This window comes from Rhineura floridana, chromosome 8, assembly GCF_030035675.1.
Source record: "Rhineura floridana isolate rRhiFlo1 chromosome 8, rRhiFlo1.hap2, whole genome shotgun sequence".
Classification (NCBI taxonomy): Eukaryota; Metazoa; Chordata; class Lepidosauria; order Squamata; family Rhineuridae; genus Rhineura; species Rhineura floridana.
Window position 1 is genome coordinate 15,067,721 of NC_084487.1, and position 26,943 is coordinate 15,094,663.

At 44.7% G+C, this 26,943-nt stretch overlaps 2 protein-coding genes and 1 non-coding gene across 15 annotated transcripts in view; 2 read left to right on the plus strand and 1 right to left on the minus strand.

The window, feature by feature from the left end:
• DNAI7 (dynein axonemal intermediate chain 7) overlaps positions 1-4,103 on the plus strand; it is a 41,911-nt gene extending 37,808 nt beyond the window's left edge. The window contains exons 14-15 of the mRNA XM_061638362.1: positions 1,404-1,517; positions 2,877-4,103. Of these exons, the coding sequence (XP_061494346.1) occupies positions 1,404-1,517; positions 2,877-3,152 (390 nt within the window). The 3' untranslated portion in view covers positions 3,153-4,103. The remainder of the gene's footprint in view (positions 1-1,403; positions 1,518-2,876) is intronic.
• The window catches only part of IRAG2 (inositol 1,4,5-triphosphate receptor associated 2), a 96,379-nt gene continuing 72,592 nt past the window's right edge, over positions 3,157-26,943 (minus strand). For 9 of the 13 annotated variants that reach the window (XM_061638352.1, XM_061638351.1, XM_061638349.1 and 6 more), the window contains 12 exons: positions 26,407-26,526; positions 25,593-25,656; positions 23,292-23,319; positions 22,057-22,197; positions 20,515-20,646; positions 17,689-17,836; positions 15,745-15,782; positions 13,038-13,112; positions 12,883-12,944; positions 9,736-9,837; positions 8,142-8,243; positions 3,157-3,890 (listed from right to left, as the gene is read on the minus strand). In XM_061638352.1, coding sequence (XP_061494336.1) covers positions 3,647-3,890; positions 8,142-8,243; positions 9,736-9,837; positions 12,883-12,944; positions 13,038-13,112; positions 15,745-15,782; positions 17,689-17,836; positions 20,515-20,646; positions 22,057-22,197; positions 23,292-23,319; positions 25,593-25,656; positions 26,407-26,526 — 1,256 coding nt within the window. In that variant the 3' untranslated portion in view covers positions 3,157-3,646. Of the gene's footprint in view, positions 3,891-4,981; positions 5,046-8,141; positions 8,244-9,735; positions 9,838-12,882; positions 12,945-13,037; positions 13,113-15,744; positions 15,783-17,688; positions 17,837-20,514; positions 20,647-22,056; positions 22,198-23,291; positions 23,320-25,592; positions 25,657-26,406; positions 26,527-26,943 lie in introns of all 13 variants that reach the window. The other 4 variants (XM_061638359.1, XM_061638357.1, XM_061638360.1 and 1 more) reach the window with 4 other exon arrangements.
• LOC133363508 (5S ribosomal RNA) lies at positions 25,978-26,096 on the plus strand. Its single transcript, XR_009757683.1, has one exon. It is a non-coding gene; the product is annotated as a 5S ribosomal RNA (ribosomal RNA).

Sequence of the window (26,943 nt, forward strand, 5' to 3'; positions counted from 1 at the left end):
TACAGTTCTTGGCTCAAAAAATGAGCCAAATGCATTTTTAAAAAGTGTGTTTTAAGATAAAATTCATTTAGAAGTGTGTGCATTGAGATAAAACACATACTTATTTTGTGGTAGAGTATGTATTTAAATATGAATTTTCAGAAGCATTTTTAAAAGAAAAACAGGTTTAAATATGGAAAGAGGATGGAATGGACTTATGAATGAGCACATGCAGAATTGACATGGACTGGAAATAGTGTGTTCCCTCCATCCCCAGTCTTAACATGGTGCTGAACAGACTGGAATTTCTGTGACGGGGCTCCTTGGGGAGGGCATTCCAAAATTAAGGCACTTCCACAGGAAAGGCCCTCTCCTTTGTGACTACATAATGTATCTCTGCCAGAGAAAGTACTTGGAGAACAACCTCTCTCTAGCTAGTCTTTTTCTTTCAGCACTTAGCAGGTGGCAGAGTTTCTATCAGGCATAAATGAGAGCTGTCCCATGCCCAGAGTGCAAGAAACGAATTCAGTGTTGAGAAATGGTAGTAATCCCAGGATGCTGAATTGGGTGGGTCTTTGGTTTTTAGCCTTATCCCTTGAAAGATCATAGAATCATAGAATAGTAGAGTTGGAAGGGGCCTATAAGGCCATCAAGTCCAACCCCCTGCTCAATGCAGGAATCCAAATCAAAGCATTCCCGACAGATGGCTGTCCAGCTGCCTCTTGATCAATGATTTAGCCCAGCCTTTCCCAACTAGTGGGCCACCAGATGTTGTTGGACCACAACTCCCATCAGCCTCAGCCAGCATTGCCAATGGTCAGGAAAGATGGGAATTGTGGTCCAACAACTTCTGGTGGCCCACTAGTTGGGAAAGCCTGATTTAGCCAATGGGGTTTGCTTTAAATTGTATGAGCCCAGCTTGTCTAAGGGTTCTGCCTTCTTCGCTAGAGAGCAAGCCCTCTGAATTCAAATGTGACTCATTTCTGAGAAAAAACAGGAACAGGGATCATGTCACTCCCCCTCCCCCATTGTTGTTGGACTCTAGCACCTATCAGTGCTAGCCAGCATGGCTTTATTGTTCAGAGTTGATGGGAGTTGTACTCCAGCTTCATCTAGAAGGCCATAGGTTCCTCCATCACTGCTGCAAAGGCTCAACCTGCAACTCTACCCCATCCTCCTTACCTTTAGATCTAGTTACCTCTAAGTTAGGCATAAGAGTGAACATAGCAGGACTGATTTGTGTGTGTGTGTGTGTGCCTTATGTTTGGGGGTGATATTCCAGGATTTATTTTCTTGGTTTAGGGACACCTGTTTGAACAGAACAAGGGGATCCCTACCTTGTATTAAAAAGAAGAGAGGGATGGATTATGCTGTTTGGAGGTGGAGAGACTGATAATCCTTTGTTTTTATCTTCCTTTTTATAGACCATTCTAGCAGAAATCACCTCTTATCAGCAAATGGCACTCATTGCGTCTGCTTTTGCCTTCGGCTGGAGCAAATGGAACTTGCAGAGCGGAGAGGAGAATGTTGTATTTAAGGTACGAGTGGATTGTGCCACAATCCCTGCTCTAGCATTGCAAGGCAAGTATAGGAAGCAGTGCTGGTAGCAGTGGTAGGCATCTCCTTTGCCCCCCCTGCATCCCAGACCACTAGAAAACCCACTGCTGACCCCACTCGCCATCACCATCCTCCTCCTCGCTACTGCTGCCTTTGCACGTGTATAAGCAGCAAGGGGAAGGAGTGCTAGCCTCTACCTGCATTGCCCTCTTCTTCTGGACAAAGTAATAGGCAGCAGTGATAGGGAAGGGGCCCTAGTAAAGGCATTTTATCCTCCCACAATCTGGGAGCAGTGGAGACTGGTGGCTCTAGTGGGGCAGTGAATCCACTCTAGGTTTTATTCTGAATGTTCAAGGAGCTGTCCAAGGTGCTGAAATAGATTCCCCAAATAGGTCTGGCACCTGACCTTGCTCAAGGGAGCAGAATGGTGTCTCTTCATCATGGTTTGCTTCAACTACAGTTATAGCATTACAGCTGCATCGACACCAACTGCTATTAACATTAACTATTGCTACTTTTAACCAGGCATTTTCAAACAGCAAATTTCAAGCTCGCTAGAAGGGCAGTCCTGGTTAGTACTACTACTACAGGTGTAAGGCTATATACACCATGCTTTAGAAAAATCATGGTACATGGTAGGGCTTGCATTGGGGAGAGGAGCTCTTCAGCCCACAAAAGTGTTCAAAAGCACCTCTTCCTCACCCCATTGATCTATGCAGCTCATATTAGGCTGCTGTAATAAGTCAGGAGCAGCCCAGTAAGATGGTTGCAGAGTAGATTGTCCTGGTAATGCAAGAGCCATGTTCGTTATGCACGCTGCTGGGCCAGGGTTATTGGCCCTTCAGCAGGACAGCTGGATGTAAAGGAGGAATCCTTAGCAATGACTGACACCGACACACCACAGCATTACAGAATTTTGGGAAGTGGGGGTCAGGCATGGTACTTTCAACCTGGAAGAAGGATTTGCCCAGAGCTCTGCAGAGGCCACCCAAGAAAGTCAGTGTGGGGATGGTGGCATTGCTTGGAAGCTGGGATCTTTGTTAAGGTTGGGGATCCTAGCAGAAACCCAACTTCATCAGCCTCTGGAGCCAGCCCTCCAGATGTTGCTGGGCTACAGTTCCCATCATTCCTAACCATTGGCTATGTTGGCTGGGGCTGATGGGAGTTAGCATCCAACAACGTATGAAGAGCACCAGGTTAGCCACTCTTGGATTAGAGTGTAAAATGCAGGTTTAAGGTCCCACCCTCCATTCTTCATTTTAAAAAATGAAACTACACTTCAAAGGCCAGCAGGTTATTGGCTGTATCCAGTATCTATGCTCTTTCCTGTCCTGTCACAGGCCTGTGAATACCTAATACCAGAACCAATAACAGATGACATCTGGTCCCTTATTATGTTCAATGGCCAGAGAGCTCAGAGGCTTCAGATCACAGAGGACAGTGAAACCTTCTCAAAGAACATAGCAGAAGACACAGAATTCCACTCCACTCTGTACCACCTGATCAAAGACAGTGGCAGCGAAGAAGCAATGGAGAAAATTAGACAGGCCGACTACCTTTTCATAGATGCAGTGTACCAACTGCTGATTGCTACCAGGGTGCTAACATACTCTTAGAAGGTCACGTGCTACTTAAGAACTTTATTGAGTCGAAGACACTCCCGTCAATAAAATAAGAAGGTTCACCTTTCAGATACATTTTTTCCAAAATAATAATAATAATAAATACCTTATCTAAGCTATTTATGGACAAGCTGTATTCACTCCCAAAGATTTCTTAAAACATATTTTGCCCAAGATCTTATGGTTTCAAAAGGATGAAAAAATTTTTTTTTAAAGTCATTCAGAAGATAGACTTGCTATGTCAGAAAGCATCAGATTCCATTTTGCTTTGAACTGCATTACCAGAAACATGTAATGGCAAAGTCTCCAGAAACATTAAGATGCTATATCCAGAAGTTGCATTCTTCTACTTATGGAACCTTGGATCATGTCGAAGTTCAGAAGCTTGAAGTAGCCATCCCTTTGCACTAGCCCACTGAAAACTGTACATCAGTCTGGTTCCCCAGTTTGACGACCAAAAGGAACCTAACTGAACTCTCACTAGTGAATTATACAGGTGGGGGGCCTTGGTGCTGGAGACGCGTGTACGGCCACAGCAGCTGCTGCACAGATGTCCAGGCATCCCCAGTCCCAACTGGAGCTGCTTCTGCAGGCCTTTGGAATGACAAGCTGAGGATGAAAGTCAAAAGAACAGCAAGGAACACGACCACAACGACAGAGAAGCAGAGAGTCTTGTTAGCCCGGCAGATGGAAGCCCGAAGAGAAGAGGCCCAAGAGAAGAATCTGGTACACCTATAGGGGGGAAAAGGCATATGAGATGTTGAATTTTAGTACTTTAGAACTCCATTTTACTGGCAACATAATGTGCAAATGTAGATGTGTAGCAACTTGGTATGTTGTAGCACATGCTGAAAAAGTTCAAACTTGTACTAAAGAAATCCAAATATCTTCACTAGATTAATGAAAAGCCATGCAGTGAGAACCAACTAAAAATGTGATTAATTTCCATTTGCAAGATTTTGGTTTTAGAATGGTTGAGTCCAGTCACTGTCAAAAAGAGTTTGGGTTCTTCAGGGGCTGGGACAGAAGGGTCGAAAGGGGTAGGTGGACAGGGGATATGTAACTTGTCCCCCGGGTCCTCCTCCATGCCTGAGGACTGGAAAGTGGCAAATGTAACGCCAATCTTCAAAAAGGGATCCAGAGGGGATCCTGGAAATTACAGGCCAGTTAGCTTAACTTCTGTCCCTGGAAAACTGGTAGAAAGTATTATTAAAGCTAGATTAACTAAGCACATAGAAGAACAAGCTTTGCTGAAGCAGAGCCAGCATGGCTTCTGCAACGGAAAGTCCTGTCTCAGTAACCTATTAGAATTCTTTGAGAGTGTCAACAAGCATATAGATAGAGGTGATCCAGTGGACATAGTGTACTTAGACTTTCAAAAAGCGTTTGACAAGGTACCTCACCAAAGACTTCTGAGGAAGCTTAGCAGGCATGGAATAAGAGGAGAGGTCCTCTTGTGGATAAGGAATTGGTTAAGAAGCAGAAAGCAGAGAGTAGGAATAAACGGACAGTTCTCCCAATGGAGGGCTGGAGTCCCTCAAGGATCGGTATTGGGACCTGCACTTTTCAACTTGTTCATTAATGACCTAGAATTAGGAGTGAGCAGTGAAGTGGCCAAGTTTGCTGACGACACTAAATTGTTCAGGGTTGTTAAAACAAAGAAGGATTGCGAAGAGCTCCAAAAAGACCTCTCCAAACTGAGTGAATGGGCAGAAAAATGGCAAATGCAATTCAATATAAATATGTGTAAAATTATGCATATTGGAGCAAAAAATCTGAATTTCACATATAAGCTCATGGGGTCTGAACTGGCGGTGACTGACCAGGAGAGAGACCTCGGGGTTGTAGTGGACAGCACGATGAAAATGTCGACCCAGTGTGCAGCAGCTGTGAAAAAGGCAAATTCCATGCTAGCGATAATTAGGAAAGGTATTGAAAATAAAACAGCCGATATCATAATGCCGTTGTATAAATCTATGGTGCGGCCACATTTGGAATACTGTGTACAGTTCTGGTCGCCTCATCTCAAAAAGGATATTAAGAGTTGGAAAAGGTTCAGAAGAGGGCAACCAGAATGATCAAGGGGATGGAGCGACTCCCTTACGAGGAAAGGTTGCAGCATTTGGGGCTTTTTAGTTTAGAGAAAAGACGGGTCAGAGGAGACATGATAGAAGTGTATAAAATTATGCATGGCATTGAGAAAGTGGATAGAGAAAAGTTCTTCTCCCTCTCTCATAATACTAGAACTCGTGGACATTCAAAGAAGCTGAATGTTGGAAGATTCAGGACAGACAAAAGGAAGTACTTCTTTACTCAGCGCATAGTTAAACTATGGAATTTGCTCCCACAAGATGCAGTAATGGCCACCAGCTTGGATGGTTTTAAAAGAAGATTAGACAAATTCATGGACAGGGCTATCAATGGCTACTAGCCATGATGGCTGTGCTCTGCCACCCTAGTCAGAGGCAGCATGCTTCTGAAAACCAGTTGCCGGAAGCCTCAGGAGGGGAGAGTGTTCTTGCACTCGGGTCCTGCTTGCGGGCTTCCCCCAGGCACCTGGTTGCCACTGTGAGAACAGGATGCTGGACTAGATGGGCCACTAGCCTGATCCAGCAGGCTCTTCTTATGTCCTTATGTTCTTAATAGAAAACAGGACTAGGAAGGAGTATCTGTATCTAGCATTGAAGCCCCATCATCTAGCAATTTAAACAGCCTAAACCTTAGGTTAGCCCTTTCCAGAAAGTTGCAGAAAAAGTGGGTTTCTCATTAGTTGTTTTGGGGGGAAATTCCTAACAGTGGCAGGTGGTAGCTCCATGTCAGTGGGACAGTGGAATCTGCTCTGGGTCTTAGTCTGAAATTCAAGGAGCTCTCCAAAGTAAAGAACCTTGGACAATTCCTTGAATGTTCAGACTCAAACCCAGAGCAGATTCCGCTGCTACACTGACATGGAGCCAGCATCCGCCACTGCTAACTAACCTCTCTCAAGGCAGCATATAAATTTAAAAACAGTTTACAAACACAAAAATTAAAATCCTATGATTACAACACGAAACAGCAGCAAGAACCAGAAGGTGTCTAGCTTTGAGAGCACTGTGATGTTCCGGCTTATAGTGTAAATATGGTAAGTGCTGTTTATATAGAAGACATATGGTAAGTGGAGTGAAAGAGGAGGGGGGAGTACATGAGCAGTAGAATGCTGGATGATTGGCTGAGCGTTTGAGTGGCTGGGAGTATAAATGGAAGAATGACAGTGGAATCTGGGTGGAGGTCAGGAGTGTGGAGAAAGAGGGAGTTGGAGTTCTGATTAATAAGTCAAGTACAAAACAGGAATAGATGAAACCATACACTTGTGAAACATTCTAAAACTAATCTTGTTATTTCTGATATTTAATAAATACTTATTTGGGTTACCAAAGGCCTGATCCTTGGCTGGGGGATATACATACCAGAAGGGAGGGCAAGGTAATTACCAAGGCTGAACAGAAACAGTATCTAATGGTGGCAGCGGTGAAGGGAGGAATAATAACAATTCAAGTATCCAGAGCAACCCAGAGTTGTATGCGTTATCTATAAAGATACAAGGGGGTTGGGAACAGCATAAGCACGCAGTCACAAAAGTAACCAGCTAGAGAGAGACTCAGGCAAAGTCTCTGGGAGTATTGGTTATAGGACGTGACTGGTGGTGCTGCCTAGCAGGGGGATCTAGTGAGATCTGTGCTAGAGCGGAGTGAGAAACCATATAAAGGACGGTCCGGACTGGTGGTATCCCTGGTGGTGCCTAGTGAAAGGCAGTAGCCACAAGCAGGTGGGAACCTGACAGGGAGAACCAGGGAAGGACATCACAAGCACCACAAAAATGCTTCAGCCAGAGTCAATGAATTCCTGGAGCCTACACAATTACCTAAAGTTCAGGATAGAGGAGTATACATGTAAATCCTAAAAAAGAGGTAGTTCCATAAAGTCAGGACAACCATTATGGGGAGCTGTCTCATACTGAATCAGGCCATTGGCCCATCTATCTCAGTATTGTCTACACAGACCAGCATCAACTCTCCAGGGTTTCAGGCAGGGGACCTTCTCGTCCCTACCTTGAGATGCCAGAACTTGAACCAGGGACCTTCTGCATGCAAAAGGCAGATGATCTACTGCTGAGCAACAGCCCTTCCCTAAACAAACCACTAAGAAGGCCTTACTCCTTTCTGCATATGATCTCAGTAGGAAGATGAGCTTGCATGGGGAAAGGCACCAAGAACATAAGATGGTCCCCATCTAGTCCCACAGTGGCTCAACCAGATGCCTCTTGGAAACCCACAAGCAGGACATGAACGCAGTAACCCTCTCCTGCTGGCTAGAGGCATACTATACTGCCTGTCATCCCAGAAATTGCATGTAGCCATCAATAGCCCTATCTTCTCCATGAATTGTTAGCCTGCCCTTTTAAAAAGGCATCTAAAGCCAGTGGCCATCACCACATCTCGTGGCAATGTGTTCCATAGTAACTATACACCGCATGAAGACACACTTCCTTTCGTTGATCCTGAATCTCCTGCCGAAATCAGTTTCACCTCAGTCCTGGTATTACACAAGAGGGAGCAAAACCTTTCCTCCCAGGTTTGCTCTGAAAACTGCTCTGGTGCCAAACTCTCAAGCCCTATATAGCAGCTCCACAGTGGGGGTGAGAGTTATGTGAGCAATGCAAGTGAACTCTCAGTATTTGCCTGTTCCCTTTTGGATCCTAACCTCCCTTTGGCTCATGCACAGGTCATCATTTCTTCCCTACAGAACTGTAATCCTCCACCTCCCAGTCCAGCAGACCTTTGCCATTGCTTACGAGACCACTTCGACCAATTGATGTGGGGCGGTGGGAAAATGATGTGCCACCCAGGAGCTGCCTGTATTTGCTGCCACTGACTCAAGTTCAGTCATCTGAACCTTCCCTTGCTTTCCCACACTTAACAGATGCTCTTTTGTTGCATCGCTTACAGGGAGTGCAGCCCCCATTTTGAGGAGTTGCTTTTCTTTTCGCTCAGCTTCCGTGCTTTGCTTCCTCGTGCCTCTGGAGCTGGTGGCTCCAAAGGGGAGTTTCTGTAAGAAAAAGTTTGTTTAAGGGTGGAGAACCATGGTCAGCTGGTGTGCTTATGAACTGCTTGGACAAACGGTTTAGTCCCTTATTCCAAATGCACCTTCCCTGATCATATGATGAACTGCCTTGTGTGCTTTAGTTCTTATTCAAACCTTCCAAACAGTATAATAGGTATTTGCCAGATGTAAAGTCTCTAGTCCTCTGTAACGAGTGCCTCCATAATGTAACACCAGCAACCACTTTTCCATCACTTTTTTCCCCCTGTACAGTTTTAACTTTTCCCCCCTAGCCAAACTGGTCCCCAAGTCTGCTTAGGGCATTAATCCAGCTTAACAGTATGTAGTAAAGCTACAATTAAAACCATGCAACCAACCATAAATAGCAACAAGAAGATACCTATGAATAGCTTCAATATCATGGTCTAGATCAGGGGTAGCCAAACCGGTGGCCACTATATGTTGTTAGACTACAACTCCTATCTTTTGTGACCATTCTGGCTGGGGTGGCAGGAGTTGTAGTTCAGCAACATCTGTGGTCTAGACAGTATCCTAGACCTCAAAAGTTTGTGTTTTAAAAAGATATTTGAACACAAAATAGAATTTCCTAAAATAAGCTGGTGGGATGAATGTCACTGGAAGGAAGTTGTATTGAAAAAGTGCCGCTGTGGAGAGGTCCCCTGATCTGGGGTTCTTACAACAGCCCTCTTCCAACAAATTCAAGGCTTGGAAGGAGCCTTTGAGAGACTCCTTCCAAATATTTCCATTTGATGTTCTCTTGGTATAAAGAACTCACAGGAAATTTCATCACACACACAAGTGTGTTGTGACAACGGTTTAAACCAGGGTAGCCAACGTGATGACGAGGGATGGGCAAGTCTGTCAATTTCAGATTCTCTTTTTTCCAGCCTTAAGTTCAAGCTCTTCACATTTACACATCAGTTTGCAATTTTTTAAAAAGAATCCTAATGAAAATCATCAGCAAGTATCTCCTAATATGCACATGTTGGTATGCAATTTTGCCTATTATGCACATTTTTTGCAGACCAATATATTTCCCCCCAATATAATGAATTTTGTATGGTTTTTGCTAATATATGCATCAATATGTAGACTTTAACCTAATATATGCATTTTTGTACACGTTTGGCTGGAAAATTGCATTGCAAAATCCTGATCAGTGAGAATTTCAAAGGATGGCTGTGTTTTTGTTTGCACATTGTTTTGGAAAGTGCAGATTAAGCAGGTTCACCTTTAAATGTGAAGCCAAATTGAATTTCTCCCCCTACCCATAGTGGTGATGACCTCCAGATGTTTTGGACTACAACTTCCATTAGATTTCCAGGTGATCTCCAGGAAGGGAGTTAGGAGGATTTTTTTTAACCCTCAGTTGCCACTATTCATCAGTGGGCAATATCCAGGAGAAAACTGTATGAGGTGGATATCTTGCATTAGCTTGTAGGCCAGATACTTGCATGGATGCTGAACAGAGACTTACTTTGGCTCAGGCTGTTCTTCCTCCGACTCTGTCCAGGAGGGCGAGCTAACGTACCTCTGCAACAAAGGGCACTTCTCACCTTGCTTTGCTCCTACTAAGCCCCTGTTGGAAGAAGAGGTTGAACTTGCTTGTTCTGACCTGCCACTGCGAAGCAGATCATTGCCATATGTGCAGAATGCCTTGGGGGCGAGAGGCAGAGGGATCAAAGGAACAGACACCTCTGACCCAGTGTGTTGCAGGGGTTAGAACAGCCTTGCCCGGCATGGTCCTCTCCGTATGATGTTGGTCTACAACTCCCATCAGACTCGGCCATCATGGCCAATGGTTAGGGATGATAGAGGTTGCAGACCAACAATATCTGGAGGGCACCAGGTTGGGGAAGGCTGGGTGAGAGTATGAGACTAGAAGGAGCACCATCACTGGTGACCTTGGGCCAGTCACACACAGACACAGAGTTTAAATCAACCCCACGGTTGTTGTGAAGGTAAAAATGGAGTAGGGTGAGGAGACTGTGGAAGCTAGTGGCTCCGATGTCAGTGGGGCAGTGAATCTACACTAACGTTTTAGTCCAACCATCCAAGGAGCTGTCCAAGGTGCTGAATCTTGGGGGGGGGATAGGTTTCAGCACCCTAGACAGCTTCCTGAAAGTTTGGATTAAAATCCGGAGCTGATCCACTGCCCCACTGACATCAGAGCCACCAGTCTCCACTGGGAGAACCTATTATGCCATTCTGAGCTCTTTTCAGAATGAAAGGTTTAAAGAAATGTAACAAAGCTATTGTAAGCAAGAATGCCCCCTTCTTCCCTTCCATGACTTCATGAGGGTCCTGGGCAGGAAGAAAGGAAACATTTAAGTCTGGATATTAAAACTGGGGTAGGAATTAGTCATTGGGAAATTAGACAAGCAACAGGAACCTGAGCCAAGGACATGCTGAAGGCACTGAATCAGTAACAGGAAGAGATGTATGTGCTGTAGAAAAAGCTTCAATGGATGGAGAAGATTAGGACCTATTATAGCAACCATAAGGAAGTTAGGGGAAAGAAACTATTTAAATCATTCCCTGTATTTCTGACGTTCAGTGCCAATGCTTATTTAGTCAAAACATCGTCAACCAGACATAAGAGGGAGGCATTGGGAGGCTCCCTGATGTTTGCACAAGTACAAAAAAATTCTGGTGAAAGCAACCCTATGAAGGGGACCTCCAAAATCTGCTCTATGTGGCCCGAATGCACTAAGGGCCACAGAATGCCAACCGTTGGAGGCAGGAAACAAAACACTTGGTGGGAGAGGAAATGGAATGGAATATTCTGCAGGAGGGCATGGCTGGCTAACTGGGCCACTCCACACTGCAACATTTTTAAATTGGTCCCTAACCTACAGGATAGAAAACGGGACAAACTTGTCTAGAATACTTACAAGGCTGTTATTTGCCAAGAGTGTAAATTGTGTATGAGTTTGCACCTGACTGTGAAGGAGGCTACAAAGTTTTGCAAAGCTTCCACAAAAGCAGGCACCAAGTGACTTGTCCACTTGGCCTAAGGCATTTCCAAGACATCTGTGGCGATGGAGCTTCTTTGGGGTCTATGCAGTTGTAGGCATCACGTGGACTGTTTCAGGAGAAGTCACAAAGTGCGTCACCAATTCAGGGGCTGCATTAAGAGTCGGCTGTGGTGACCAACCATGGTGCTTACATTTCAGGGGGAAAAAGATTCCCATCCTCAAGTCTGGAAATATTAGTCTGATCTCGAAAGCCATTCATCCAATCTGTGATGAAATTATTTTTTTAATGGCAAAAAAGGCACTCTAGATCCACTTGGTAGAACTTTCATCTATCTATTATTTCATACAGTCCAAGGCTGAACCCTGCCAGATATTGCAGCTGAGCCCTGTGACAAACTGAACCTTGGGCTACCTGCCTGTTCATCTCATCAACAGCAATCTATAGAGCAGACTTCCACAGCCTGTTGCAATCTCCAAAATAACTGGAAGGCACCAGGTTGGGAAAGGCTGGTATAGTGTGTGCACACACAACTATCTGGCACACTGGCTTGCTTTTAATAGCTGTAACTTAGAAAACTACCTAATTTACAGGCTTGAAAGGGGAAGGGATTTAATCAGCAACCTTCATCTAAAGACAGTTGAAGGAAGCAAAAACTACCACAGATCAACACTAAAAAGCAACAGTTTTGTAGCACCTTAAAGACTGACAAATTCATTATAGCACAAGCTTTTGTGGACTAGAGTCCAGTCCGATGGGGTGAATGAAGTGTTATCCCTATATATGCATGGGTTGCAGAGGAATAGGGGGAAAGGTAGTAAAACAGTGGGGTCTAAAATAATGAAATACAGTGAGCATAGTCTGTAATAATGTGGAAGTTTAGATAAATGCAAAACAAGCACAGTGACCCCTCACAACTGCCATGTTTGGCAATAACCCAAGCCGTATTCAGGCATTCAAAAGAATGTGTGAGAGCACCGATGGCATGCAGGACGTCTCCATCGCTAATGTCTTGAACGTGCCACCCTAACCTTGAAGGCCTGGAAGGAGATTCTAAGTACTTAGAATCCCCTCCCTGAGATCAGGAACCCTGGACAGTCAGGGTCCCTAACCATGGAGAGGATTCTAAGTGTGGACGATCCAGGGTGGAGTGGATGATTTAGTCACCCACAAGGGCATTGCGGCTGGGGGCGCCCAAGGCATCCCCTATACTCCCAACACAATTTGTGACCTGTGTTATTTTAAACGTCTAGATAGGGATACAGCCACATTGGTCCAATTGAGACAAACCTGTAGTGGCACAGGAACCCTTTGCTGCTGTCTGCAACATTGTTGCTTATCTTCTTGATAACACAGAAAGGTGCTTCTTCTAGACGCTGCAAGCTCCACAGTATTGTACGAGAACCTGCTCAAAGGGCTGATACAAACTGATAAAAAGACATCCCAGTAGGTGGACAACGTTCCAGGTGTTTCAAAACACAGCTACTGTCTATTCTGGGAACTGCTGGCATTTTTAAAGCCCTGAAGTATTTGGATTCCAAACAGGTTTTTTTTTTAAAAAAAAAATGGTACTAGTGCACACAAAGAAACACATTCACTCGCTCTCCATCTCTCCCATGCACACAACCATACAAATACCTATCCTTACCAACTAGAGCGTCTGTTGAATTTGTCATTCTTGTCACTTCCATCAGTTTCATTTAACTGAGCCTTTGGAGAAAAGAGGGTGAGAAGAGGTTTAGGATGCATTTACCCAACATGTTTCCAGTAATAAACTATCAGTACTGGGAAATGCCTACATACCAGCGGCAAAACAGTGACAGCATTTCCAGTATTCCTAGGCAAGGTGGCAATGCTAACTCGGCGGAGGGATGAAGGCTACATAAAATAAGAGATACTACTTGATGGGTTATGCATTTGAGAGCTTATGAGCCCTGCAGGTTTCTATGCAAAAATGGTGCTCACATGAACAAAGCACAGCTTCCAAAACAAGTTAGCAATTATTCCAAAGGGCCCCTTATGCAATTCTTCAGATGTACAGGAATACTTGGTCTCATAAAGTGTATTGGTCATTGAGCAATTCATGTAAGTGGAAATCCACTTGGGTGCAAATGAGATATAATGCTAACAGGGGAAGATGAAGCTCTTGGTTTTAGTTTCTCTTTCCAATTTTAAGTTCAGCTCTCCAAATTTCCACAGCAATTTGCAATTTTTTTAAAAAAGTCCTTGCAAAAGTTTGCCAACATTTTAGTGCAATTTTCTCCAAATATACATTTCTCCTAATATACACGGTTTTGCAAGCAATTTCCCTAATGTAGTGCATTTCTGTACACATTTGGTTGGAGAACTGCATTGCAAAATTCGAAGAATTTCAATGGATAGCTATGTTTCAGTTCACGTATTGTTTGAAGAAGTGCAAATTAGGTTCACATTAAAATGCAAACCTATGGAATGTCTCCCCATCCCAAGATGCAAACCAAATTTCTTCCCCATCCTAGATGTTAATAATCTGTTAGCTCCCTTCTCTACAACTAGTATTGCTTACCCATGTCACCATGATATCACCACATTCCATATTCCCTGCCTCTGCCCCATAGCAGCCAAAGATGTGGGATGGAGCATGATAAAGATAAAATACTACTAGCCACAGAGGGATATGCAGGTTTGCAATTTCTAGCAGGAGATGGGCGGCTACTTTGTGGCTTACTGTGTGAATGCAAGAAGAATTAAAGTCAAGTTAAAAGCCCCCCAACTGACAAGGAGTAACTGGTCATGTGAACACAAATTCAAAAGGAGGAGCACGTCTATGCAAACTATTGCCAGCTGGGGAAAAAAGCATCACTTCCACCCAGTTCCTTAAAAAGGCTGCTCAACAAGGACTCCAAAATCTTGCCCAATTGTAAATTCAAAAGGTCTTTTGGTAAGTTAGGGTTACTTTCAAGGACTGTGTTTGCATTATGTACCAGAAGGATTCCTTCTAACATTCAGAAACACAAACAAACCACAAGTTGATTAGAGGCAGTTACACATAAGAAAAATTCAAAGCCCAATTCTTTTGAGATCTGTAATTGGATGTTTTTCAAGTTCCCATAATTTCACTCAGAATTTTAAGGGTGTCGTCCCCTTGCGAGGTCTTTAAACTAGAAATTGGGTGGCATAAGGAGTAGCGGAACAAAGGGAAATTACTGAGCAAGGCAAAAAGCAAGGAAAACACAGCAGCGGTACTGGTGGACTATCATCTTCTACTTAGCACCAGTTTGAGTATTTCTGCTTAGTATCCCAACTAGTTTTACTTGAAAGTGGGATTTGTCAGCTTTAGTTTCTCTCATTTTTCCAGCCTTGGTTATTTATTTATTTATATATTTATTATTGGATTTATATCCCGCTCTTCCTCCCAGAAGGAGCCCACCAGGGCGGCAAACAAAAGCCTTACAAACACCTTAAAACATCATAAAAACAGACTTTAAAATACACTAAAACCAAACATCTTTAAAAAAATTTTTTTTAAAAGCTTTCAAAAGATCTTTTCCAAAAAAAATATATACATTTGGCATACATGTACAATTCTTTAAAATATTTTCATTTGCATGAAAATGCACATGCATTTTCATGTGCATTTCTAATATACACATATTTGTATGCAATTTTGCCTAGTATATGCACTTTTGCAAGCAATTTCGCCCTAACAGAATGCATTCTTTGTGTAATTTTCCCTAATATACACATTTTTGTACACATTCTTTGGTTGGAGGACTGCATCACAAAATTTGGAAAAGTGTGACTTTCAAAGGAAAGCTGTGTTTCAGTTCATATATTGATTTGGGAAGTGCAATTTTTGCAAGTTCACATTAAAACGTGAGCCAAACAAATTTCTCCCACATCCCTACTTGAAAGTCCCATTATTTCAAAGGACTCAAAGTTTCCAGTGCTGAGGGCACCCTTCCTCTGCCTCCATGAGATTCAAGAATTTTATTTTCAGTGTTACAGTCACTCTTCGCACAACTTTTGAGTTTCTCTTGAACCACCACAGACTAGAAAAATGAAGTCATATGCAGATCCTCCCCCACCCTTGATCACCTCTTTGATTCTCAGATTTAACCTGCTCATACGTTCAAAATATATCTTCAACGCCTTAAGAGCTAGTAAAAAAGCAAAGCGTGAGCACACACACAGAGATTGAGAAGATGCCAAGTTCTGCAAAAGATGCCAATTTAGGTGTTTGCATAGGGCAATTGAACAACAGACACCAGACACACAAATTTGACTTGAAAGCATTCTTTAAGGAAGCCATGTCACTTTTCAATCACATTAGTAGAGCTTGAGACTGGATTGTTTGCAGCATTGCTGAGGTGTGTGTGTGTGGAAGAGGGAACAGGAGGAAGAAGAAGGGGAAGAGCGGTCAACAGAAACTCCAAGTTCAAGATCACAGCAATGCATAATGCAAGAAATAGCACATCGTCAGGGGCCAAAGTACATAGACTAGAAGCTTAGTACTGCAGCAGTATTGTACCTTAAGAGAACCAGGGAGCTTTTTAATTGAAGATTCATCTGTAAGAGCAATAGAAGTTGGGGGAAAATGTGAGTCTATGGGACCAACAAAGCAAAGGGATCAACAGCCTCAGATGCCAGGCATCTTGCCTGTTGGCAGACCTCTGCTAAGGGCACAACTAGAAGAGATGCCAAGATATTTAGGAAGTACTAACAATGCATTGCCAGTTTGGGGGAACAGAGCAAGATGTTCCAGGTAAACTCACCTCCTTGCCAGTGTTACTGCTGCCTTTTTACTTGCCCTTTTCTTTTGGTTGTGTCTGCCCTAGGAGGGGACAGCAGGGCAAGCAAAGGTGGTGGCTCCTCTTCCTCACTCTTCCCACTGGTCACACATTTGGATTGGGGAGGTGAACAGACTGCAACAGTGAGGAAGGTGGGGCTAGAGAGCTTTGGGAGTCAGCAGTGGGCCCCCTGTCAGGGCGTGGGCCTTGGCAGAAGCCCAATGAGGTCAACTTCTGACCCTGTCTCTGCCACTACGGTACTGTATAGTTTATTCTGTGGGGCCAATTGTAGCTTTAGGGGAATGGAAGAAAACAATCAGGAAAATATCTGGAAGCGTTAACTTATGGATAGGGAACCGCATGGCCCGGGGGCCAAATGCAGCCCTTTTGGCTTCTCTGTTTGGCCCTGAGACTCCCCAAGATGGTCCCCCTCCCACACACCAAACCTTCCTCGAGTGCTTTTGCCTGGTTGGAATGTGCCCTTCAAGTGTGATAATTCCCCTTGCTTCTCTGAAGGCGCAGGTGCATGTGCGCAACTATATAAAAACCTCTAACTTTTGTACTGGCGGAATGTAGTTTGTTCTACAAAAGTTAAGAGTTGCATCCATATGATCTGACTATTTTTGCATCTTTCTTTCTAGCTGTCTGAAGGTTGCTCAAGAGAGAATGCAGCCCGTGGGCTGAGAAAGGTTCCCCATGAATGAGTTAACACCTCCTTCCCCAGCACCATGGTCCTATTCCAAGTTCTCCTTTCCCAGGTGGTTACTCTGGGAAACATTTGGGAATATTTGCCACACCGTCCATTTGCATCATGGGATCGACTCCCTACAATTATTCCCCATTGCCAGGAACAACACAGGGAGCCGCCATTCCCGTGCTTGAACACAAAGACACACGGCACACCTGCACAGTAGAGATGCACAGGACAATGGTGGCTGGTGCCCAGTGGGGCTGGTAGGGTGGAAGGCAGGGAGCCCAACACTAGGTGGAGCAAGAGCCAACGAATTCAAGCTTTGTCCACATCCTCCTCTGCGCTGAGTGCTACAAGGGACAACGCTGAGACTAGGAAGGAGGCAGCTGGGAGGCAGGGCCACCCCCTGGGACTGGTTGTAAGCAAGAAGGCAGGCAGGCAGAGCTGTAGCTCAGGGGTAGAGCGATAACCAAGCATCTGCTTGGTCCCAGGTTCAATCCCTGCATCTCCACAAAGGACTGGGCGAGACTCCTGCCTGAAATCTTGGAGAGCCACTGCCAGTCTGTGTAAACAACGCTGATCTAGATGGTGTGACTCTGTATAAGGCAGCTACCTATGTCCCCGGTCAGCCTTTCCCAACTAGTGGGCCACCAGATGTTGTTGGACCACAATTCCCATCTTTCCTGACCATTGGCAATGGTGGCTGAGGCTGATGGGAGTTGTGGTCCAACAACATCTGGTGGCCCACTAGTTGGGAAAGGCTGTCCCAGGTGAAGGCTGGTTAAGAGCAGGCCGCGGTTAGAGGGTCTGTGCCCCATTCTCCCTAATGGATCAGCATCCACTGGCACAGGCATGCATGTCACCCTCCCCAATAAAGTCCATCCAAGATGCTCAGCATCCATCAGATGCCCGACACCCATCCCACATTGCAGGGAAGCCAGAAAGCCAGTTGCGGCTGCCCCGGGGACTCTGCCAGCATCTCGTCAGCTGTTACCTCGGTCACCCAGAGAACCGAAGGACCTTTCATTCTGGAGAAGGGCCTGCTTCAGCTCCTCCAGCTCTGCGTGCTCTCTCGCGTATGTACGCTTCAAGTTTTCCACGTGGCGGATCATCACTTCTACCGCTTTACTGAGCCGGCTCTCCTAAGAAAGAAAAGTCAGGGGTGGGCAGAGACCCAGCCGGCAAATTCGCCAACCATTCCTCGCTAGCAATGAAACAGAGCAGCTGGGGCTGATGGAAGTGGTGGTCCAAAACTTCTGGAGAGCACCAGGTTGGGAAAGGCTGGGCTAAACTGTGCAAGATCCGAGATCACCCTAAGGGATGAGGGGGGAAAGGGAGAGGAACCTTCACATTGGTATTCCTGAAAATGGCTCTCGGGCAGCAAACCTAGGAAAGACCGCTGCCTAAGGCATGAGCGAACAGGCCCGATTTCAGCACCCAACCTGGTTGGACAGAAGATGCTTTTGGCATTAGTTGTGGGAAGCTCCAGCAAGTGATCTTGGTGTAAGTATTGGGGTACATTATAACTACAAAAGGTGAAAAGTTAAAGGATTTGCACAAAGCCTGTTTGCTATCCTTTCCACTGGCACAAAGGAAAAGCCAAAAGTGGAAACACGTTCCTCAGGAATGTCAAGGTCAGTCACAATGATAACAAAAAACCTTTTCCCTTCAAACAGGAACTGTTTATTGAAGCCCAACACGTTTCGGGTCTAAACAACCCTTTTCCCAAGGGCAATCTGTAACATGTACAATATTGCTAGATTACTAAAACCGTAGAAAGATAAAGTTTCCTGAATTTGAGATAATTTCACATTTCAAGTAATTTAGCAATGTCTCTATATCTCAAATTCAAGATGCTTTTTATATGTTTTAGTAATCTAGGAATGTTTTATGTGTTACAGATTGAGATGGCGCCTGTCTAATATTTAAAGGGAGGGAATTCCGAAGGTTAGGTGCCACAACACTAGAGGCCTGATTCCTATATTGCATGGAACAGACTTTCTGTTGAGATGGAATCTGCAGGAGGCCCTCACTTGCACACCGCAGTGACCAGCTGGGTATATAAGACGTAACACAATCTTTCAGGTATCCTGGTCCTGTATAGGGCTTTATTCACCAAAACCAGCACCTTGAACTTATCTTTGTAACTAATGGGAACCCAGGACAACTCTTTCAGTGATGTAGAACATGTTGGTGATATCCTGTCCCAGTGAGCAGTTGCACTACCACATTTTGCACCAGCTGCAGCTTCGTGACCAACCTCAAGGGGAGCTCCACATAGAGCTCATGACAGTAATCCAGCCTGGAGGTTACCAGTGCATGGACAACAGAGGTCAAGCTATCCCTGGTCCAGAAACAGCTACAGCTATCTTAGCAGCTGAGGTGGCTCCCCTCCCTTGTCTGCTGCCACCTGGAAAGCTTACTGGGGAAGGGGTTCACTAAGTGAACCAAGAGACCACCCTAGGTGACCTTGCTGAGGATGCCCTCAAACCTGGCACCGGTCCTGTTGGAGAGCCATTGGTAGCCAGAAAGGAACAAGATCCTAGGTGAATCTGTGCGCTGACTCCATATATTACAGCTTCATACGAGTGGGGTGCATAGCATTTTCCATCTACTTACACGCGTGTGGAAATGGTTTTATTCCGGGAGGCCTTTGCACTATGAATGATGTTCTAGTGCTTCTATTTGTGACGTCTTAATTTACCTTTTAAAAGTTTCATTTTTACTGTCAGCTGCTTTGAGACATAGTGGCAAGCCGGGTATAAATCCCTTAAAAATAGTCAAATGCATTCTGTCCTCCCAACTAAACTACTAGAGACCTCGAGGAAGGGTCACATCTCTAAAAATGTCATTGTACGCATGTTCATGCTAAAAGTTTAAGATGACATGACCAACACACTTTTTCCAGAAAGTGAAATACAGACCAGGGATAGACCACTGGAGGGCCATCAGCTCCCCATCCCCAACATAGACAGCAATTTTAATAATCAGAGAAGGGTACCATGTAATGGGGCAGTTTGTAACCATCACTTGCACCAAAACACACCAGCAAATGGAGAGGACGCAAGCGGATGGCAACATTAGCCACAGCAAATGGACTTTAAAGTTGCAGAGGATGGGATCTTTACTCTCATCCACACAAGTTGCATGACACAGCATGACCCAAGTGAACGTTGCAGATAAGTTTCAATATAGCTGAGGTTGTGCTCCAAAATCCATTTGTGGCTTTTGTGAGAAATTTTCAGGCATTCAGCTAGGTTGTCCTGGATCAATTTGAAGCTTTTCCTTCTTATGAGAAAAATAGAAGCTTTCCTGGCACTAAACCCTCTGCTAGGGTACCCCATCTAGTTTCTTTCCTTCTTCCTTGCCCCCATTCCCATTCGGCTTACTGGTCCTCAGCTGCCCTTGCATCCAGGCCCTCCAGCCTCATTTACAACACAGAGCTGTCCAAGATAAAGACCTCCAAATGGACCTTCCACTTCTTCTGTAACAACTTCACTGACCTGCAGCATTCCATGACTGACCCTTCCTCCTCAGGAGTTCAAAAGTCCTTAGATAGGGCAAGATCACACCATCAGCCAAAGATAAGGAACAGCCCAACTTTAAGCAACAATTTTCAGTGAATATCTTTTAAACCACAGTTGGGGAACCTGCAGCCTGGATGTTCCTGGACTCCAGCTCCCATCAGCCCCAAGTCACTAGGGCCAGTGGAAAGGGATGATAGGAGTGGGAGCCCAATATTGCCTGGAGAACCAAAGGTACCCCTTCGGGGCTTTACAAAGAAAGCAACTTTAACATATTCTTGGAACAGACAACTTACTTGATGAATAGCTCCCAGCATTTCTGCCTTGCTGGCAACCCTGATGGCGTACTGGTTCAGAAGCTCCAAGCTCTTCTGCAACTTCTTAACGATCTCCTGTGCCTGGTTATCTTCACTCAGGGAGGCCAGAGACTGAATAAGAATCGCATTCCAAAATAAAAAAAGGTGGTAAAAGCTGAAGTCAATTAAAATTAAGATGAAATAGTAGGATGGGACGCAAAGGGACATAAACATGTGGTGGTAGAATGGCAGACCCATGCCAATCTCCCTATAACATGAGTTGTGGAAACTCATTTCAAGGTTGCTGTTTCCAGTAGCAAGCCTAGATGTCTGACCAACACCGTTTTATTTAATTTGTTCATTAAATATATACCCTGTACATTCAGCGCACATGAGCTCCCAGAGTGGCTTGTTTTTCATTTCTAAGGTGACTCTCTAATAGGCACAGATTTTATGGTCTAGGACACATAGCTGCAAATCAACCACCAGTTCTAGGGACAGCACCAGGTTTGATTGGGCCTTGGGCAAGGTGTACTCTGGGGGGCCCCTGTGTTGTCTTGGTGTCCCTCCCAGAGCTTGGAAAAGTTACTTTTTTGAACTACAGCTCCCATCAGCCCAATCCAGTGGCCATGCTGGCTGGGGTTGATGGGAGGTGTAGTTTTTCCAAGCTCTGGTCCCTCCAGTAAATGTACCCAGCAGTGGCAGCCAGGAGTCCCTTTTTCTTTTTCATACTTTTACTAGGGTGGCAGGCATACTGTGAAGCAAAGCACCATCCCAGAATACCTTTGGGTCTTGAAGATGGCAGGCAGCTGTAAACTTGGCTTTGCAGTGCACCTACCACTTATGGCTTCCCCTAAAGAATCCTGGGAACTATAGTTTGTTAAGGTTTCAGGGAGGATAAGGCTATCAGTGGCTACTACCTCCACTGTCGAAGGCAGTAAAAACTTTGAATACCAATTGCTGGAAACTACAGGAGAAGGGAATGCTGTTGCACTCAGGTCCTGCTTGTGGGCTTCCCATGAGCATCTGGTTGGCTTCTGTGAGAACAGGATGCTGGGCTAGATGGGCCACTGGCCTGATCCAGCAGGGCTCTTCTTACGTTCTTATGGCTGCTGACCTCACAAAGCTACAATTCCCAATATCCTTAACAAGTTGCCAGGATTTTCCATTACTGTTAAAAGTGGTTTAAGAATGCTTTAAATGTATAATGTGGATGTGACCTAAGTACATTCCTTTGTATGTTATTTCACCCCACACAAACGTGCAAAAATGCCTTTGAGCAAGAGAGGGGGGGGTACTGATGGCATTACTGGGACTAAACAATCAGCAGCCTTGTCTGGCTTTTCTATCGTTCAAATTGCAGAACTGATTTCTTTAGCTTGTCCTGGGAAATGACAAAGTTGCAATTATTGCATGAGGTGGATACTTTTAACTGACTCACCCCACTCTAAAAATGTTTATGTCTGTCTTCCCCCCATTCAAAGTCAAACTGAGGAAAACAGTGAGCAAGTATTACGCACGATCCATCCTCCCCCTCCTTACATCAAGTAGTTTCAAGGCACTGGCAACCTCCTTCCTCAGGTTTCCTTCTGCTAGATCCCGGGACCTTTCTTCCAGCCTCACTCTCTTCTCCAAAGTAAAGAAATCACATTTGAACCCCAGAGACAGCCGAAGAAATTCTGCCTGGCGAAGGGAAGAGATAAACACAACTCCAGTGCAGGCTATGAGATTAACCCATGTGTCTTGATCAAAAGCCATTAATGGCTTGGGTATCCCCAAGAGGATACTACTCTCTGCAAATGGAAAGCAAGCAGATCATGGCTTCTCTTAAAAAGAGGTACCTACATTGAAAATGAATACTGAAGCACACACCCATCAGTAGATATTGATATTCACAAGATTAAAGGCCGCCTGAGCCCTTGCATCCCAGCCTGATTACAGAGATCATTCTGAGGAGCGCCGTTAGTTCCCTCCCCCCATATTACAGAAGTCCAAATGGGCATTTAGCATCACTGGTCTCAAGTTATGGAACACTCTTGCAGCAGAGATTTGGCAGGCATCCTTGCTTTTGACTCACAGGAGTTTCCTGAATACCTTTCTATCGTGACAGGCTTTTGCAGCTTTTTATTTTAATTAGCCAGATTATGGGTTGTATTCAGCCAAGTCCTAGACCCCTTGAAATGAATGAACCTAAGTTAATTATGTCTATTAACTTCAGTGGGTCTATCCTATCTGTATTTTTAAAATTGTGCTTTATTATTAAAATTTAATATTGTAAACCACCCTAATATTGTATGATATGGCAGCATAGAAATACTTTTAAAAATACATAAATGAAATAAGATTGGAGACAATCCCATCTGATTGGAAGAGCTTGTTATGTAAACCAGTGGTATGGGACACCCATTTTATGCCAACATCAATATAACCAGTAAAAACCAATATAACCGTCCTGGGCTCCTACTGTGAGGAAGGGCAGGATATGCATCTAATAATAAATACATAAATAATGAAAAGATCCAATGATTACCACATAGCTGGATGACAAAAACAATCATCTTGCGATTCAAGCCAGACAACAGATATCCACACATAGTTATATAACAGCTTTAAACCAGGGATGTGGAACCTGTCGGACTCCATCTCCCATCAGCCCCAGCAAGCAAGGCCAATGAGCAGGGATGATGATGTAGCCTAAACCATCTGGAGAGCACCAGGTTAGGGATGGCTGGCCTTGGGTGTAGGGGAGAAGAACAGCAAACACTCCAAAGGCTTACCTCCACTTCCTTCTCACTGGGAGATATGCTGAAACCAGAAGAGACAAATGATTACATTAGCAGACCACCACAGAGAAGATATTACCCCCTCGCTTCCTCTAGGCATGTGTCTCTATAAATACAGCGCTCTAGCGGGGAAGGGTGATGGGATTTTAAGGGGAGGCTTTTGAAGTTTTTTCTCAGAACTGCTCAGGGAGAAAAATAAACTCTCCTTCCAGTCCAAGTGTGGCTGCCTTGCACTCCTTTTAGTGAAATCAGTACTAAATAAGGTGCCTCTGTTACAGAAACCGGAAGGAGTGCTTCAAGGGAACACAGGGGCCTCACTGAGTGCCAGTTTTGCCACCACCCATTTCACCAGCATTGGTAAAATTGGGTTGGTGCAGGCCATCAGAAGTGGCTTGGCCAGAAACCCTATGAGGAAAGATTGAAAGAACTGGACATACTTAGCCGTGAGAAGAGAAGACTGAGGGGATATATGATAGCACTCTTCATGTACTTGAAAGGTTGTCTCACAGAGAGGAAGGCCAGGATCTCTTCCTGATCATCCCAGAGTGCAGGACATGGAATAACGGGCTCAAGTAACAGGAAGCCAGATTTCAGCTGAACATCAGGAAAAACTTCCTACGTTGTTGTACCACAAAACCAATGACCTAGGGAGGTGGTGGGCTCACCAGCACTGGAGGCATTCAAGAGGCAGCTGATCTGGCCACAGGTTCACCACCATCCTTCCTACACAAATCTAAAACGTACTTTTCTTTGTTCTCTGTATAACCTTCTGAAATATGAATGATTTGTGGTGGAAGGGCAGTTTACTATCATAAAAAGGGAATTTCTTCTCCCTGTGGCCCTGACTGCATACAGCTGTAGAAGAGGCTGCTGTCAGTGAAGCAGAGATGGTCCAGAACCTAGCACGTTTACCAAAATACCCAGAAGGGAAACATGTGCAGATTTAGTCTGGGTAGTAGAGCGCCCTTGTAAGTTACCCTCAAGGGACTGAGGCCAGAGCTTTTCTAGAAAACAGAGGCTTTATTGATAAAGTAAAATTAAAAGTAAAATTGCAAGGTAAATAAAGGTTCATCTCAGAGGGGAAGGTGGTAGACAGAGCACAATGAGGCAGCACAGAACCACTGGAGGCTACACAATGAGCACTAGGGTAAAGTGAAGTGGCAGAAACAGAAAGCTAGAGAGGCAGAAGGAGGCAGAGAGATGGGTAATCAGGTGAAATGAAGATGAGTAAGATATTGCTATGTCTCAGGCCATGGTCTGAAGGCACATGTGGCCAGCTCCCTGCTGAAGCTAAGCAGGGTCAGGTCTGGTCAGTGTCTGGATGGGAGACAGCCTGGGAACCATATGTAAGCCACCTTGGGTTTCAGTCATGAAAAAGAAAGGTGGGGTAGAAATGTAATAAATAAATAAATGTATGCTGATCTTTCCTAATGATTTGTCTGAAAGCAGGTCAAAGGAAGAAATAGTGAGGGGTCCCTAGCATCAGTGTGGGGCAGGAACAGCAGACACACCATGGCAAAAATTTACAGGGCAAAGGTCATGAGGAGTGTGTGTGTGTGTATGTGCACGCAGACACACACACACACACACACACACAGAGGGGGGAGAGAGACCCCCAAGGCTGGAACTTCTAAGAGTAAGCCAGGCTGACCTTATACCAGCAAGTCTGCTCTTTTGAAATCACACCAAGTTCCAGGCTCTGAGACTAGCCATAGTCTTTGAAAGATGAAAACCAAAACCAAAACCTGAAAGGAAGATTTCCAGGTGCCCCAAAAGGATGGATAATTATGCCTCCCCATCTGATAGCCAACGTGGTGTTCTACTGATGATGTTGGCCTCCCAACCCATCACTCCCATCCAGCATGGCTAATGGTCAGGGATGGTGAGAACTTCAGCCCAACAACAAAGGTTACCTTTGGACTATCAGTTTTGATAAAAGGAGCTCCTTCACTCTGGGCGGGTGTTAGTCAATGCTAACTGAAAGGACACAGAAGAGCTCTGGACTCTGATTGTTTATGGCTGGCAGGGTGGCACCTTGACTGAATAAGGAAGCTGAAGAGAGTGGCTTCAGCATGTCAGAGAATTCCCAGGCCAGGAGGAATGCGACAATCTTTTCCCGGTGTTGATAGAGAATGTGCACTGGGACTGCGAAGACGCTCTGTGCTCCTTTACGAGTCTTTGCTAGCTAACATTCCAGACAAAGCAAATACTTGACAGAGAAGATCATTGTAGCAAAAAACCCGCAAAACAGTTGCAAGCCTGGTAAAAGTGACATCCACAGAACCGGCAACTCACTTGTCCCTCTGCCTCACTCTACATACAGCAGTGCTGGACAGATCCTCAGATGAAGAAGAGTCTCCTGAGCAAACACACAATTTTTTTTTTTTTAAATCTAACATGCATGCAATCAGAACAGATCATCTCATTCAACAGGGAGCTTAAAGAAGCAGTGTGTGCTTATTTTTATTTTTTTTAAATCGGCAAACTGTGCCACACGGTCACCACCTTTGTACTGGCATGGGGCAAGTTTAATTTATCCAAAAAAACCCACGCACCTTAACTAAAAATGTCAAATGGAACAAATCCTATGTCTATACACAAGCGATTCCCTGCAGAAGTGGAAAGGGCGGGGATTTGCAGATGTGAACAGGGGCATTTAAGGGTCCTTAAATTAAAAGGAGCCTATGGCCATACTACCCTGAACACACCTGATCTCATCTGATCTTGGAACCTAAGCAGGGTCAGGCCTGGATAGTACTTGGATGGGAGACCGCCTGGGAATATCGGGTGCCGTTGGCTTAGAGGAAGGCAATGAAACCGCCTCTGAATACCTCTTACCACGAAAACCCCATGAATATGTGTGTGCGTGCATGTAAATAAATAAATGAGATTCATAGAGTTTCCATAAGTTGTAATTGAGTTGAAGGCATACTACAACAACAACAACTTAAAAGGAAGCTTGACTAACGTCATAAAATACAAAGCATTTTAGCATTAGGACAGCCTTAGATCTAGCCATAGGCAACAAATAATTCCATGCAGACATGCAAGCAGGCTGGTGAAGGAGGGATGGAGCCCAATAATCTGAACAAAACAGCAAGTACTATACCAGTCATGTCATTTAGAGTTTCTTCTTTAACTTCCTCCTTTCCAGCAGTTTCTTCCTCCAGCACCAGAGCAGTCTGAGAGGCTTTCCCCTCTACGTTATGCAGTAGTGTAGAGTCCATGCCTGTAACAGGGAGAGAGAAGGGGAAGAGAGAGAGAATGGAAGAACTAACACCTCAGGTCTTTCAGAAATTTGAAAGGTGTGCATCGGTTTTACAGCAGATGAAAACACAGCCTTCTGTTAAGAGAATGCAGCTCTGGAGACCTTGGAATCAGTTCCCTCCACTTCTGAAGCTCAGGCTGTAAGAGCTGCTGGCTTAGGTAGTCACAATGGAACTACTCATCCATTACGGTATCGGTAGGCTTGGGGAAAGTCTGAAGTCTGTAGAGGTAATGCAAAACACAGGGCAGTGATGCTCAGTGGCCATGGATTGATGTGTGACTATTGAAGGGGGTTGAAGGGTGGCTGCAGACACACTAGTTGCTTCAAAGGAGCCAGACAGTTTTGTCTGGCTGTGGTTTCAAACTTATTTGCCCACAG